Source organism: Anabrus simplex, chromosome 1 (assembly GCF_040414725.1).
Source record: "Anabrus simplex isolate iqAnaSimp1 chromosome 1, ASM4041472v1, whole genome shotgun sequence".
Taxonomy (NCBI): domain Eukaryota; kingdom Metazoa; phylum Arthropoda; class Insecta; order Orthoptera; family Tettigoniidae; genus Anabrus; species Anabrus simplex.
Window position 1 is genome coordinate 504,037,219 of NC_090265.1, and position 14,743 is coordinate 504,051,961.

The 14,743-nt window shown below is 40.2% G+C and overlaps 1 protein-coding gene across 1 annotated transcript; it reads right to left on the minus strand.

Annotated features, from left to right (window-relative positions):
* Nucleotides 1–2,745: 2,745 nt before the first annotated feature.
* LOC136868145 (endocuticle structural glycoprotein ABD-4) lies at nt 2,746–12,209 on the minus strand. Its single transcript, XM_067144756.2, has 3 exons — nt 12,055–12,209; nt 5,861–6,006; nt 2,746–3,126 (listed from the first exon to the last, which is right to left on the minus strand). The coding sequence occupies exons 1-3, from the start codon at nt 12,061–12,063 to the stop codon at nt 2,814–2,816; spliced, it is 468 nt and encodes a 155-aa protein (XP_067000857.2). The 5' UTR covers nt 12,064–12,209; the 3' UTR covers nt 2,746–2,813.
* Between the last annotated feature and the right edge of the window lie 2,534 nt (nt 12,210–14,743).

A 14,743-nucleotide genomic window follows, 5' to 3' on the forward strand; every position in this document is an offset into this window, starting at 1 on the left:
ATTATTATTATTATCATCGTCCTGAACCTTGGCTGAATGGTCAGCGTAGTCGTCTTCAGTTCAGAGAGGGCCGGGTTCGATTCCGGGCCAAGCCGAGGAATTTAAATGCGTGTGGTTAATTGTTGCGTTTCGGAGATTCTGTGTTTATTCCCGTCTCAATACACTTAACTTCATATACACACAACTCACTATCAACCACCACAAAATACGAAATAGCAAATACATGCCACCACATACGATTCACCTCAGGGAGGGTAATCGGCCGAAAAACTGGACCAATTCTATATTAAGTGCTATCCCCAATAAATTGGGATTGAGACCAGGAAGAAACAAGAAGAAGAGAGGAGGTAGTGAGAATTATTCGCTAATTATTTTCAGCTATTATGAAGCACAGTCTAATGTTTACACATATAGTATTGTTCCAGCCTCAAGCACAGTAGATAAGGTCGCTAATCGTTCTTGTTACCTCATGTTGCTGGGAGTTAACATCTTGATTATTATTATTTATTATTAATATTATTATTACCATTTCTGAAAATCTATTCCTATTATTATACTATTAAGGGTGTTTCTTGATCCACGTCTACTGTTAAGAGATTTGAAGTCGGAAGCATTAGATGGCAGGTAACAATGTATCCTTGCGGCTTCTCTACCATACCACCTTGTCTTCGCGTGACGTTGAGGCTGTCTTCGTGTGGTGACAAAGATGTTGGTCAGACACTGAAGCAGACTCCATGAGAACTAAGTAAGACCCCTATTACGCAGAGATATCGTTCATTAAAAAAATTGCACATGGTGTAATACAGACAAGGTAGTGAGAAGTATTCGCTAATTATCTCAAGCTGTTATGAAGCATTGTCTAATGTTTACACATGTGGTATTGTTCCAGCCTCAAGCTCAGTGGATAAGGTCACTAATCCTTCTTGTTACCTCATGTTGCTGGGAATGAATACACGACGGTAGATCTTGATTCAGAACGGCAGCTCAAGTACTGTTGCGAAATTGTTAGTCTCCCGCAAATTATAATATTTCGTCTTTGGTAGGTCTTAGGACTTCATAAAAGATCTAAGGACTGTTTTCTTGATTTGGAGTGAGAATTACAATGCAGATAATAATAATAATAATAATAATAATAATAATAATAATAATAATAATAATAATAATAATAATAATAATAATAATAATCCACAGGCGTAAAATTTCTTTATGGGAACAAAATTATGAAGATTGAGTCGAATTTACGTGATTTTCACTCGGAGGTCTGGCATATTTCACGATCATGGATTTTTGCATTTATTGTGATTTAGGTATATTTTTCTTACATTCCTCTTATTATTATCTTGGAATATAAAATGTACTATAATTTACTATACTTTTTCCTACCGATAAATTCTTTTGAATAAACACATATGGGCAACCGATTTGAAACTCTTCGCGGATTAAGTAACAACAGGAAGCGAAGTTGGATCACAAACTCAAAGGCAAAGTTGGGAAAAAGGTTTCTGTGAAAACATTACTGTTTCTCGTTTCAATCTTCCTCAAGAAGGAGATTTCCACAGTTACAGAGGCACAGAATACCATTCATCTTCTACTTTATAACTTGAGGGTTTAAGGCTGCAAAATAGTCAGTGTCCAAACATGAAAGCTCTATATACCATAGGATTACCATTTGAAACACTGCAAAGGGAAATAAGACGACATTAGATATTATAACTGACAATATTTTAAAGCTGAATTTAAACTAACCTTAGTTATATGTACTTCAAAGTTTAAAATTATTTTTTACGAAATACTGATTTGATTTATTTAGGAAATTCTTAAAGAACTCGTGATATTAGTATATCCAACCAGCTTTTAGCTACAATGATTTAAGTGATGTTTTGTTGCTTTGGAGTGAAAATTACAATTCCAGTAATAATAATCTACAGGCGTAAAATTTCGTTATGGAACCAACATTATGAAGATTGTGTAGATTTTGCGTGTTTCTCACTCGTAGGTTTGGCTTATTTGAGGATCAAAGGTAAAGTGGGAAGAAGTTTTCTGAGAAAACATTACTGTTTTAAAACCATAACTTTCAGCTCGATCTTCCTCAAGACGGAGATTCCACAGTAATGTTATAGAGGCACAGAAACCATTCATCATCCGAGGCTTATTGGCTAAAATACTTATGATTGGATTACGTAGACATCTGATTACCCATTTGGTCCGAGTTATAGATATAACACTGTAGTGAGATGTAAACGAGAAAATTCCTCTTCTTTGCTTTATCGTAGTAAATATACAGCGAGCAATGAATTCTTCATGTGTAGGAAAGGAAAGAAGGTTATATCAACTGGGTCCAGTTTGAGTTATACGACTTTCAAATACGATCTTAATAATCTATTCCAATAAATAGTTTTGTCTGTTGGCTTTTCCTTACCGTAAATAAAATGTTCCAAAAATCTAGTTCAGTTGAAGACAGATAAGCATACCGTACGTTAGAATTTAATTCTAGATAGAGTTCAAGGCTCTCTGGCTGTCGAGTTACTCAGAAATTAATCATGTAAGGACCTACGGTGATCTGATCTATTTTTATTACCTACATATGAGGAATCTAACCCTGAAATATTGTTCCATATTGTTACACCCTTTGTAATACTGGATATATCTTGTACTCAAAGTAAAAAAATTTTCCTTTTGTTTATGATGATTATTTTAAGGATACGTTATGGGCATGTCTTTATGTATATATAAACATGAAGAGCATTATACTGTAAAAATATTAGTTTATTGAGCGAATAGTGAGAATACAAGAGGTATGCGATGGAAGGTCCTTAGTACTGTCGGTTGTTGGGCTTGTAGACGGGCTGGGGTGCGCTAGCGGCTCCGTCTTCAGGTTGAGGGGGCTGGCTGGCGATGAAGTCCAGGGCTCTCTGGATGGCCTCTGGGATGGGAGGGGGAGTGGGCAGATGAGCGCCCTGGGGTACGAAACCATTCTCATCAGCGGTGTAGGTGACAGTGATGCGAGTTCCATCAGGAGCGGTGTAGGAGTATGAACCCTGAGCAACCTGGGTCTCCTGTTCGGGAACTCCTAGATTCTTCACAAAGCCGGATTCCTCAGCTGCGATCTCATTGCCGGTCTCGTAGCTGAAAGAATACAGCACGTAATTTAATATGACTTTTTATGGGGTACATTTAACGAAATTAAGGACAGCATTCACAATAATAGAAGTTTTATTAGAGGATGTCTATTAATTCACCCAATAATTTTGAGTCGAGTTGAAATTCTTCCACTATGATATTAAAGTTGAATATTAATCCAAATCGCCGCCGTGAGAAGTAAACAAACAGCAAGTGAACAAGTAGTTTAATGTGACTGTTGATATAGCGATCATAACCATGGGACTTACAGTTTTACATGAAATCCCAAACACAAGCGCATGATCCTTTATTTCCAAAACCCGACAGGTATTGACCGGAATTCGAACCATGACCGCCTTGACAAGTCGCCAGTGACGCTACTGGACTATTATGCCACTCGTGAGAAGTAGCTGACAATTCACTCGTCATAAAAGTGCGTGTCAGCAGTTGCAAAGAGAATCTGCCTTGAATACAATTCTCTAACAATATCTTACGCACGTTTGTTCTTCAGAGCAGGAAGCGAATCAAATTAAGCAATGTGTACATAGCAAAGAGGAATTTAAATTGCGAGGTGGACCTTGATTGCCACTGAAGATGTGCCGCGACTGCAACGCTCTGCTGTTGCGTGAAGGTCAGGCAGATGTGGACCTCCGTAAATTCCGCAATTAGCTACACACAGAATACCATGTAACATGTGGCGTAACTCGTTACTCGTCTTGCAGGAAGTGTCCCGATGTCCTCCTTTCTCTCGTGAACACTATGGTTATGCATCATCCATAAATAGAGAGAGGTAGCAGCCCGATGGGTGTTAAACGACCTCACGGTTCAGAGTCGTGACCAGTGACGCATGGTAGCATCATGTATTTTAAATTAGTTGAGAATTACCCACTAGCATGGTCCATTCGGAGGAGTCCTCCTACAGCTGCACGCAGAGACAATGGGAGCTCGAGTCCCAGCTACGCTGAGCGTGACATATTATACCTTCCCCCACACTATGAAGTGCTGCTTACATTCTTTTTGATTTCACTGTGTAACACTAAACCTTCCCGTATAGGTTGCCGTTATCCAGACTCAGTCTTATATTGAACCACAATAAGTCTTTCACCGGGCGAGTTGGCTGTGCGGTTAGGAGCGCGCAGCTGTGAGCTCGCATCCGGGAGATAGTGTGTTCGAACCCCACTGTCGGCAGCCCTGAAGGTGGTTTTCCGTGGTTTCCCATTTTCACACAAGGCAAAGGCTGGGGTTATTGCTTAATTAAGGCCACGACCGCTTTCTTCCCACTCCTAGGCCTTTCCTGTTCCATCGTCGCCGTAAGACCTATCTGTGTCGATGCGACGTAACGCAACTAGCAAAAAAAAGTCTTTCAGGTGAAAAATGCTACAGGAACTTCTGCTTATCCGAACTGACAGATGTTGGGCTAAGTTGTTCAAGTGATAATTCTGCAGAAGTTATGGTTTGATCTTCGCTCATGGGGTGGAAAGCGAGTTGTGAAGCCACTGAGTTAGTCATGACAGTGGGGCCACCATGCGATGAAAAAAATGTTAATAGAGAATTAATTATTTTATGATTTTTATTGTAAAATATTGAATTCAAACGAATTATATTCAAGTGATTTTTTAAATTATATCCTCGAACTCCTCCTGGATTTTTAATGCACCTACGGTTAATTGTATTGAAATACCTGAGTAACACGCCTTCCATTATTATACTGAAACGAACTTTCATTTTGAAACATCAACAATTTGCAAAGAAAGTAAACTCCCAAATATTCATATGGCTGCTAAGTCTTACTCCACTGGATCTGAAAATGTACGTGGTCCAAATCGCTGAGAGATGGCTTCAACAGTAATTAGTCTCAGATTAAATGGCAGTTAATCGCTTTCAAAATCTTTCCTCAAGTATAAAATTTACAGTATGAATGATATATTAAGGACCACGAACACCACTTTATTAACATAATATTGAGTAATATATGCAAGAAAGCTGAGAATCATTGTTGCTCGGTTTAACACTCGTAGGAAGTATAATGCCCTACAGTAAAATCCCCTATGAGATAAAGTATTGAAAACCTTGACGCGAGTCCACGGACGCGAACGATAGACCATGACACCGCGACAGACCTCGTGCCATGCTTTGCCCTTCCTCTGTACTCTGGCAGGGGACCAAGGCACCGCGGCACGACTCGAATACAGGCAATACTGCTTTCTCGTTGAGATCAGAGCACTATATTTACCATTATGTGCTCGTTTTATTTGTATTGCTTAACATCATTCAGAGATACCCGCGCCTGTTCCTTTTATGCTCTTCCAAAATGCCATATGATTGTAAGAGTGTCACAGAAACGTTCCAAAGAGAATATTGGGAATCTGACTTATGGTTTGACAGCTGGGGTTACTAAAAGAAATATATGTTTGGGCGTATGGCATGTGATACGAAGTAAATTGCCCGTTACAGCTGTCATGATTTACTTCTGAGGAAGGTCGAAAAGTTACTTTTCATAAGAGTTACTCTAGGATCACACAGCTACGACAGTCATCCACTGAAAGTAGAGAAAATCCTTCCAGTTAACACAACGACCACCAAAAACTTGGTAAATATTTGACGGAAAGTTTGGAAGCTAACATTTTACTTGTTTAGTCGTCGCGAACTAAAATCCTAAAGGCAAGGAAGAATTTCACTAAGTAATATTCTGCAGTAATACTAGGGACGAAGTGGAAATAGATGTTTTCAACTTAGTTACCTCCACTTGTAGGATCCATCGAAGTTGACGCCCTCATTTTCGTACTTGATAATGGGGATTGGTGGCTGAGTGGGTCCTGCCTGTCCTCCAACTTGAGGCTTGGCTGACACCAAGGCGGCGACGGACAGAAGAACAAAAGCTGCGATCTGCAAACACAAGACAGTTTACAATTTCACCACTCGTTTGTTGATGAATGGCTCCTTATTCACAATTTAAATTTTTCAGTAGTAATTACAGATTTTTGCTTTGTTGAACTAGAATGATTAACAACTGCACTGAAGAACGTTCGGTTGAACTTAGCAATAAATTTATTCTATTATCTGTTTTACCCTCTCGTATTTTGTTCAAGTAGGAAATTATTTTGCATGCATTGTACATATTCTAAACCTACTTCTTCCGTCAGACCATGCGCTAGAAGGAGAAGAATTAAAAGAATGTTAATGTCTGGCGCAGATATTCGAGTTATACCCTCACCATTTAACTTGATGATTATTCACATTTTTTTGTGTGGGATAATACGTGATATTTACCTGTATCTATTAGTCATTCAAAGCTAATATATTTGATAATGATTCAAAATATATTCTATAATTCCATAGATTTTCCTTACTTGAATGATTTACGACCAGGACTTCGTCATATATTTAGCTACCAATCAACGTGAGAGATCCCTTCTAATTTTAATATTTATCTAATTAATTATTCGAAATCTATAATCTGGTTCCCTACGTTCAGCTAAGAAATAATATGGTAGATATCTGGTCTCAGCTATCAGATGTACGGTAGACCTGATGTGCGTCCGAATTTGACGTGGCGATTCCACTGTTTTCTAATGACGAAAGCTGTGAAATTAAGCTTTCAGAGGCCATTATAATGCAACGTTCTTGATATGGAGTGCCGATTTACTCCGGCCAGGACTGAATCCCATATGTGGGGGGTTATTCACCATCAAGGTAACTTAAGTTCACAGATTATCCTCATCATGCATTCAGTTCCATCATGGAGCTAGGCTGGAGATTATTCTCAGAATTGGACGCAGAGTTGTAACCGAGATATGCACGGTACCAGAGGCGAGGACTCTCGTTACACAGATGGTCGAGGCGATCTGTGGGGCCATTGTTGATCTGTTCAAGTATTTGGAGGAAAATGGAGGAGATTGAATGGGCTGTGGCGGTGATTATGGTTATGAGACTCAACTCTTATCCATCACGTTTTTGGCTCGAAGATAATATTTAGTAAGTAGTGATATTGAGCCCAATTCCTCTATTGCTGACGGCATGTAGGTAAGTCACTCCCGTACCGGGCCAATTTTCTCCGCGAGCGTCAGCTAGTCTGGTCCTACGGGGTACACTGGCACTTAACCAGCTGGCACGCTGACATCCACTGCGTTTGGCTTCGTCATGTCCCCATAACGTTTAACCGTAATCACGTGTCTGTCCTTGGAACCGACCACGGTCGAGACTTGTATCACTCTCAATGATTTTCTCAGAAGACTAGTGGGGACAAACGAGTCCTTCACAGTTATTATTGATATTGGAAGAATTTAACGATCAGGGTAACAGGGTAGACACGACATTCTATACAGTGAACAGCTAGGTAATAAGCTGAAATTGATTTCTAATTACGTTTTCTATATGGCGAGCCCGCTCTATTTTGTAAAGCGGGTCTCTCTGCTTTCCACCTGAAAGCCCCAAGTTCGATCTTCGATAATTTGAAGTCTTTGAATCCTGATCTGAGGATTGAAACGGGGATCACACAGCCTCAAGGGGTCATCTGAGCATCCATGTGATTTGGAAACGAACACGATAAGTAATATAAATTCGAGTCATCGTTAGGCTGAACACATGACACTGCAATGCCTGCATGCCGTACTAGTGGACAGCAGTCGTCTTGGCATGAGAATATGAAATACTCAAAAGGATACATTGATTGTGATGAAATTAAATTCAGACAGATCCCTAACATCTTTGCTGAAAGATGCCCGTAATTCAGAAAGATACGTATTCTGTTCCCCTTACAGCCCTCCATAGCCTGAACATTTTGAAACAGGCTTTTATAATTTAATAATAATAATGCTATTTTCTTTACGTCCCACTAACTACTTTTACGGTTTTCGTAGACGCCAAGGTGCCGGAATTTTGTCCCGCAGGAGTTCTTTTACGAGTCAGTAAATCTACCGACACGAGGCTGACGTATTTGAGCACCTTCAAATACCACCGGACTGAGCCAGGATTGAATCTGCCAAGTTGGGGTCAGAAGGCCAATACCTCAACCGTCTGAGCCACTCAGCCCGGGAGGCTTTTAATATATTAACAAACAAAAAATACTTATATTAACAGTCATCACTACCAAGGTGATGTTTATCGACAGATAGTAGCCCGTTCGAGAAGCAGAAGTACATTGGCGACAGGTTTGATCACCATTTATACCACCTTATTTTATAAGGGCCAGTGTCTTCACGTAGTTCTCAAATAGTGGTTGTCCCAGTTCACTCTGCCTCATTCCTTCGAGTTGGTCTCCGACTCACGAGGTAATCAAAGACATCAACTCCTGAGGAAACGACTGTGACTCTATCACTAGACAAGGGAGATAAAGCCTCTGATTCCGGAGCCTCGCTGGTCGTTGACCTACTGGCTCAAGACTTCCTACCTGGGAAATCATTGGATCTGTTATAGTGAATATGGTGGACGCCATAGATGGTTGCGAGCTCTTACTAGATCGAAAATCACATGAGAGACTTTCAAATTAGCGTTAAATTCATAGTAAAGTAGTGGATAGAAACCAGAATTTCTCACATGCCGTAGTGGAATGCTTACCCACCAGAAATGGAAGAGTCCTATAAAAATTAGACTACTCTAAATTTTGATCGTATTGGGAAAGCACCTTCCCCAAAATTAATTTCTGGTTCCATAATTAATTTTACCTAAACGTTGTCTCTCGTGTGCTTTCAGAATAAGTCCGAAGGTTGGTTAGCTCCTTACGATTCAGAATCATAAGTTATCTCAAAAATATAAGTTGAAGAGAGGGATCCTAAGCTATGGTAGGGTTCAGCACTCGTTAAAGGCACCCTAACCTCAGATCTGTGGCATACACAGCTCATTAAGAGTTTTGGCCTGCCGAGATGACTGCTGCCCAGCCAGATCACTTGCAGATATTACAGTGACTTTAAGCATGATTTCCTTAGCAATTTTGACCTAGTCCACTGTCGCTCATATCAGAACGTTTGTAAATCAGTATACAATTTATCTTCTTCAATGAAACGGGAGGAACTTGTAACTCGATAATGAACTAAATTGGGTAGCTATTAACTCTGAATTTCGTGCAAAGGCGAGTTGAGCAATTCGTGTGGTCGTCTGCTTTCTCTGAAAGGTTACTGCCGCCTACATTTGGCAATACAATCTCGGAATTGAAATACACTTTCAATCTATTAGGTCGTGCTCAGTACATATACAGTACATATAGTACGTTTCGAAGAGATGCACGGAACAAAACACACAACCTCCAGATTTCGCGTCGGTTGCTCTACCATTGAGCTATAATCTCGGAAGATGACAATCGCGAAAGGCGTCAATTTTGTAATGGGATTATTCATTACAAATTGGCGTTTTCTTAGCGCCCTCTGTGGTTCTACCTTCAAATATGAGCATAACACCAGAGGACTGAGTGGCGATTCTATAGACTAGGTCATAGCGTATTCCAGCATCCGTTTTGAATTTTCCTTTTCCTTATAATCTGGAATTTCTTTAACTTATAGATGCAAGAAAGAGTATTTGCGTCGTCTTGATTGCGGTGGTTCAAACCTCGGTTAGTGATCGTGAGAGTTTTTAAATGAAAAAGGCAGTTTCTTATGGTTTAGGTTCGAAACAAAACTTTCTGCTTTCTGCAGAAGAATCGTAAGTTGGTGCCAGTTGAGCTTAGATTCTTGTGATGACTTCCAGTTTTAGTACATCGACAGTCATTGACAATTTACTAAAAACGTTAGAGCTCGCCTCAGTGAACAGGATACGGCACCGTAAAGTCTTCTACCACCTACCAAATAAAGTTCCCCAAAGTAAAGAAAGACAATATTCATGCAGGCCAATATGGACTTTTTGGCAGGTCCTAATAGCAGTAGAGTGGTTAACCCTTTTCCCGATCGGCCAAGAATTAATCTGGTACTCATTTCTCGTGCAGAGTGAATGATCCCCAGCGGCATATGCCTCTCCAGGAGTGGAAATTTCGTGTCTGAATTTTTCTACTTCCTTATGGGGAATTGAACCAATGTTCTTTCGGGTAAACATTACCACTTCGACTAACAAGCTCCCGGAATCTTTATCTACCCAGTAAATGTACTCACCCACACACAGCACTCTTGAGTGTTAACCGACTGCGCAAACGTGTAACATGCTACGTTACTCGGAAAGTCTAGGAATGTATGACAACTAAGAGAATATGTTCTTCTATGTAGGACATCGTCTAGTCTACTGTGTGCTATAATGTGAAGTATTCAGACTGATAGATTGATGCGTTACGGATCAGCATAGTAGACGATTGGTGATTTCTAGATCAAGAGCGCAGAAATTTCGCTCAGATTGAGCCTTGAATGGAATATTGAACTTACAGTCCTGGTTTCACAGAGTGTTCATCTCCCATTTCCTTTGCCTACCCAGCATCCTCTGTGCCACGATTTCCCTCAAAACTATTTTTCTTCAGTTGTAGGCAAGTACAAAGTTAGATACAGAGCAATGAAAGTTCTGATTCATAATATAGTATGCTCTGTATTATTCGATTAAATCAATTTGCTCCAAAATCACTTGTATCTCTTAATTTACCTTGGAAAATACAAGGATTTTTAAACATATGATTCAAATTTTCATCCTTTGAAAAGGCTTCCCTTAGAAAGTCCCTGTGTAGCTTTCTTTAAGTTACGTTCATGCTTATTTAAAATTTAGTCTGCATTTATTTTATCCTCTCCACCTTTTCCTAGGAATGACACATGCCAGTTTTTCATGGAAATTTTGGACTTAGTGAAACGTTTGTTTCCAGCTTACCAGGTTTTGAAAATAGTTCTTATAATAGAAGACATTATCTGGAAAAAATTATTCCATACTTAGAGCTTACGTCGGCTTGCACCCGATGATCCTGGCACGCCCCGTTCGTATTAATCTTATATCTAGTCCTGTATGAAGATAAGTGAAAATACTTTTAGAAATTTCTCCCGGGATATCTTCCGATTCTTATCACACTTGGTGATCACGAGGCCCTGACAGATCTCTGCATTATTTCCAATGTATTGTGTCATGCATCTCCTGTTGACCCTCCCATTGATAACAGCTATTTTTCTTTTCCTATTCCGACGGTATTTTACTGAGGCTACATTTTACTATTAAATTTCAGTATTCTTTCCTTTTTACCCCACATCCTCCTTCTCACTTTATCCTTGTTATATCGAAGTTCTCCCCAGTCAGTCTGTGCAGCATGTTCCTCCCTGACAGATACACATCCAACAATATGCTGGTATCTTCTCTTAGTTCCTTAGATGTCTGATCTGATGTCGAAGATTTAGTCGAACTTTAAGATTAAGAAGGCTCCGTTATATTACGTTTAGAGCTTATAACATGCATTTACTAAGATTAAGTGTAAATTGTCTTTTTCATAACACTGATTTCAGCAGAAGTTACAATGATGTGTTGGCTATGTACTTTATGATATTCTCTGTCAAATCATTAGGCGATTAATCCTCAAGTACCCAAACTTAACTTGTAGTGGTTCCTTATATGAAGATTATATATTGAAAAACGTGTATTCTTCACAAAACCTCCTGTTTTTCTAGCCCTAGCTACCAGATTGCCTTTGAAAAATCCCTACCATCTCCTGGGATTGAAGGAATTTCCTGTTATATATTTTAAAGATTAATAAAAGTTTTAAAATAATTTATAAATCTCGGAGTCTTGTCCCTGTAACATCGCGCACCCCAAAGCTACTTGTCATTTCGATCTTAAACAAGACAATGTTATCAAAATCATAGCCACCATTGAGGCTTAATCCCATTCCTACAAAGGCGACCACATTTCCAACAATAATTGTTGATCAGACACAGCCCGTGCCACTACCGGAGTTCGAGACCGGTTCCTTGTGTGATACAGATGCGGTTTGACCTCCCAGTAATCCCTTCCCATCCTCTCACAGTACATGTAGCAAGTGTCACTACGCACCGTCCTCATGATGATTTCTTGTTGTTGTTGTTGTTGTTGGTTGGCTGGAAGCTGCTGAACACTGAGCTTGCTTGACTGATGACTTCTGAGGACCTCTTCGCCTATTTATACAAGCCCCGTGTCCTCTGGGAGCTGCCCCTCCTCTCGAAGCTGACAACAATACCCAGTACCCACACAGGAGAGAGAGGGAGAGTCACGCAACACAGCAGAGGGACAGAGATGGCAGTCTCCTTTCTCTCCTCCCACTCTTGCCGCTTTCTTCCTGCGCAAGATTAACTCAGACGTGATGTCGGGAATTGCTAAGTGATGAGCAACATAATATACATTCTTAACACATCTTCTTCCAACATTCGCTAATCATGTAATACGGAGAACACTCGACCTTCGATCTCTCGTGATCTATCCGAAACTTAAACCTTCTGTTGAAGAAGCTCCCAATTTTCAGCAGTCACCCGCGAATGTACCAATGTCCCTTAAACATCAGTAGTTTCTTCTGTCTACTATCAATTATATTGCATTCGTTACATTTCCATCCCATTTTCTTCATAGAAAAAAACGCCTCTTGCTTTTGATTAAAAAAATATAGTGTTCATGACACAGTACGAAAAAATAAGCCACCTATATATTTTTGTACTTTCAGGAACAGAACTCTGTCTTAAAGAAACATGAACATATATATTAGGAAATTATTCAGTGCTTTACTAAAGGTACTGAAAATAACGGACCGAACTTTCGCCTCTATGAATGGACGGTTAGAAATAACATTTCCCGAAAAACTGTCTTGCTGGCTGCTATCGTTGAACACGAAAATGAAAATCCACAGCCTGTTTCCAGTCATTCGACCGGGTCAGGGATGAAATGAATGAAGCCCCCATCTAGCGGCGAGGATAGGAATTGTGTCGGATGTTGAAGCCTGTCACACTCCTCTGGGGCAATAATTAATTACTCACAGACGAAATGAAATGATATTGGAGAGTGTTGCTGGAATGAAAGACGACAGGGAAAACCGGAGTAGCAGGAGAGAAATCCGTCCCTCCTCCACTTGACGGCAGTCCTGAAGATGATTTTCCGTAATTTTCCAGTTTCACTCCAGTGGAACGTCGGAGTCATACCTTAATGAAAGTTATAGCTACTTTCAGAGTCCTAGCCCTTTCTCATCCCAATGCCGTTGAAATAAAATCCTATCCGTTGTGAGAATATTATTAAACTACTATTGAAAGTAAAATATTAATTTGTTTATACATTTATTTGGTAGATATTTAAGTTACATTTTACGTTTGACATTATCTACGAACTTCAGATTCTGGAAGTAGAAGGCAATATATAATAAGTCTAATGAACTAAACATTTCACCACTCTTAGGAGTTTTTTCTTTTACGTCGCACCGACACAGACAGGTCTTATGGCGACGGTGGGATGGGAATGGCCTAGGAGTGGGAAAGAGTGAGTGGGCTGAGTGGTTCAGAGGGTTGAGGTCCTGGTCTTCTGACTCCAACTTGGCAGGTTCGATCCTGGCTCAGTTCGGTAGCATTTGAAGGTGCTTAAATACGTCAGCCTGGTGTTGGTAGCTTTCTTGGCGCGTTAAAGAACTCCTATTGGTGTAAATTCCGGCACCTCGGCGTCTCCGGAAAAGTAGTTAGTGGGATGTAAAGCCAATAACATTTTATATAGGGAAGGAAGTGGCCGTGGCCTTAATTACAGCCCCAGAATTGGACTGGTGTAAGAATGGGAAACCACGGAAGACCATCTTCAGGGCTGTCGATAGTGGGGTTCGAACCCACTATCTCCAGGATGCAAGGTCAAAGCTGCGTGCCGCTAACAGCACGGCCAACTCGCCCGGTACTCTTAGGATTCGAACTACTGTATAACCTCTTGCTCTTCAGACGGATGAGCTACGTTTTCACCGCGAAGGTGGTCAGGCATGAGCTATACTCGGATCTCTGAAGTTGTGTTAATCTCTATGGGGATACTTATAAACTCTGCACTGAATAATTTCGAATCCACTTTACGTGAAACCAGTGCGCTCCTTGAGACATGACAGAAACAGGCAACTTTATTGAAATTTAGAAATGAGGTGAAGAATTTCAGGACTTCTCTAATTTGTATACACCATGGGACGCGCATACAGATCCCCTGTTTCAGGACGGGTGTGTTAATTGTTTCGACTTGGAAGATCGATGCAATATAATTTAAGTTTGTAAATTTACGTGACCGTTGAAATTTTGATCACAGCCAAGGGACTTCAAGTTTTACACGGAATCCGAACCACGTGGAATGACACTCTCCTTTGGCAAAAAATTAAAAATCACCTCTTTGAAGGCAGCAATTCGTTACTAATACAAGAGAAATGCTTCAGTCATCCTGCAGACGTAAAAGTCAAATCATATTCCGTTTAATGTGCATTTGCTGGCGAGATGTAGTGTTTACAGTGCACGATGTCTTCTGGTATGGACTAAAGTAAATTTGTTACTTTTATTTACGTGTCTCAGTCTCATTCTTGGTTTTGACAAAATAAAAGTGACTGAGGTATGAGTGATGCTAGTAATACCATTCCTTCTGCAGCTAGTCCCTGTTATGAATGGTATGAATAAATCGCTCATAGGGTCGGTTGGTGCGTGCATATCAGTGAGCTTGGCAGACATATGCAATAGCAACTTCTGGCTCGGTGAGAAAAACAACGGGAAACTAC

Bases quoted from the DNA above. Each gene is read 5' to 3' on its own strand.
- LOC136868145 (XM_067144756.2), bottom strand. The intron at 3,127-5,860 runs GTAACTAAGTTG...GTATTCTTTCAG, and splicing joins GATGGATCCTACAAGTGGAG to CTACGAGACCGGCAATGAGA.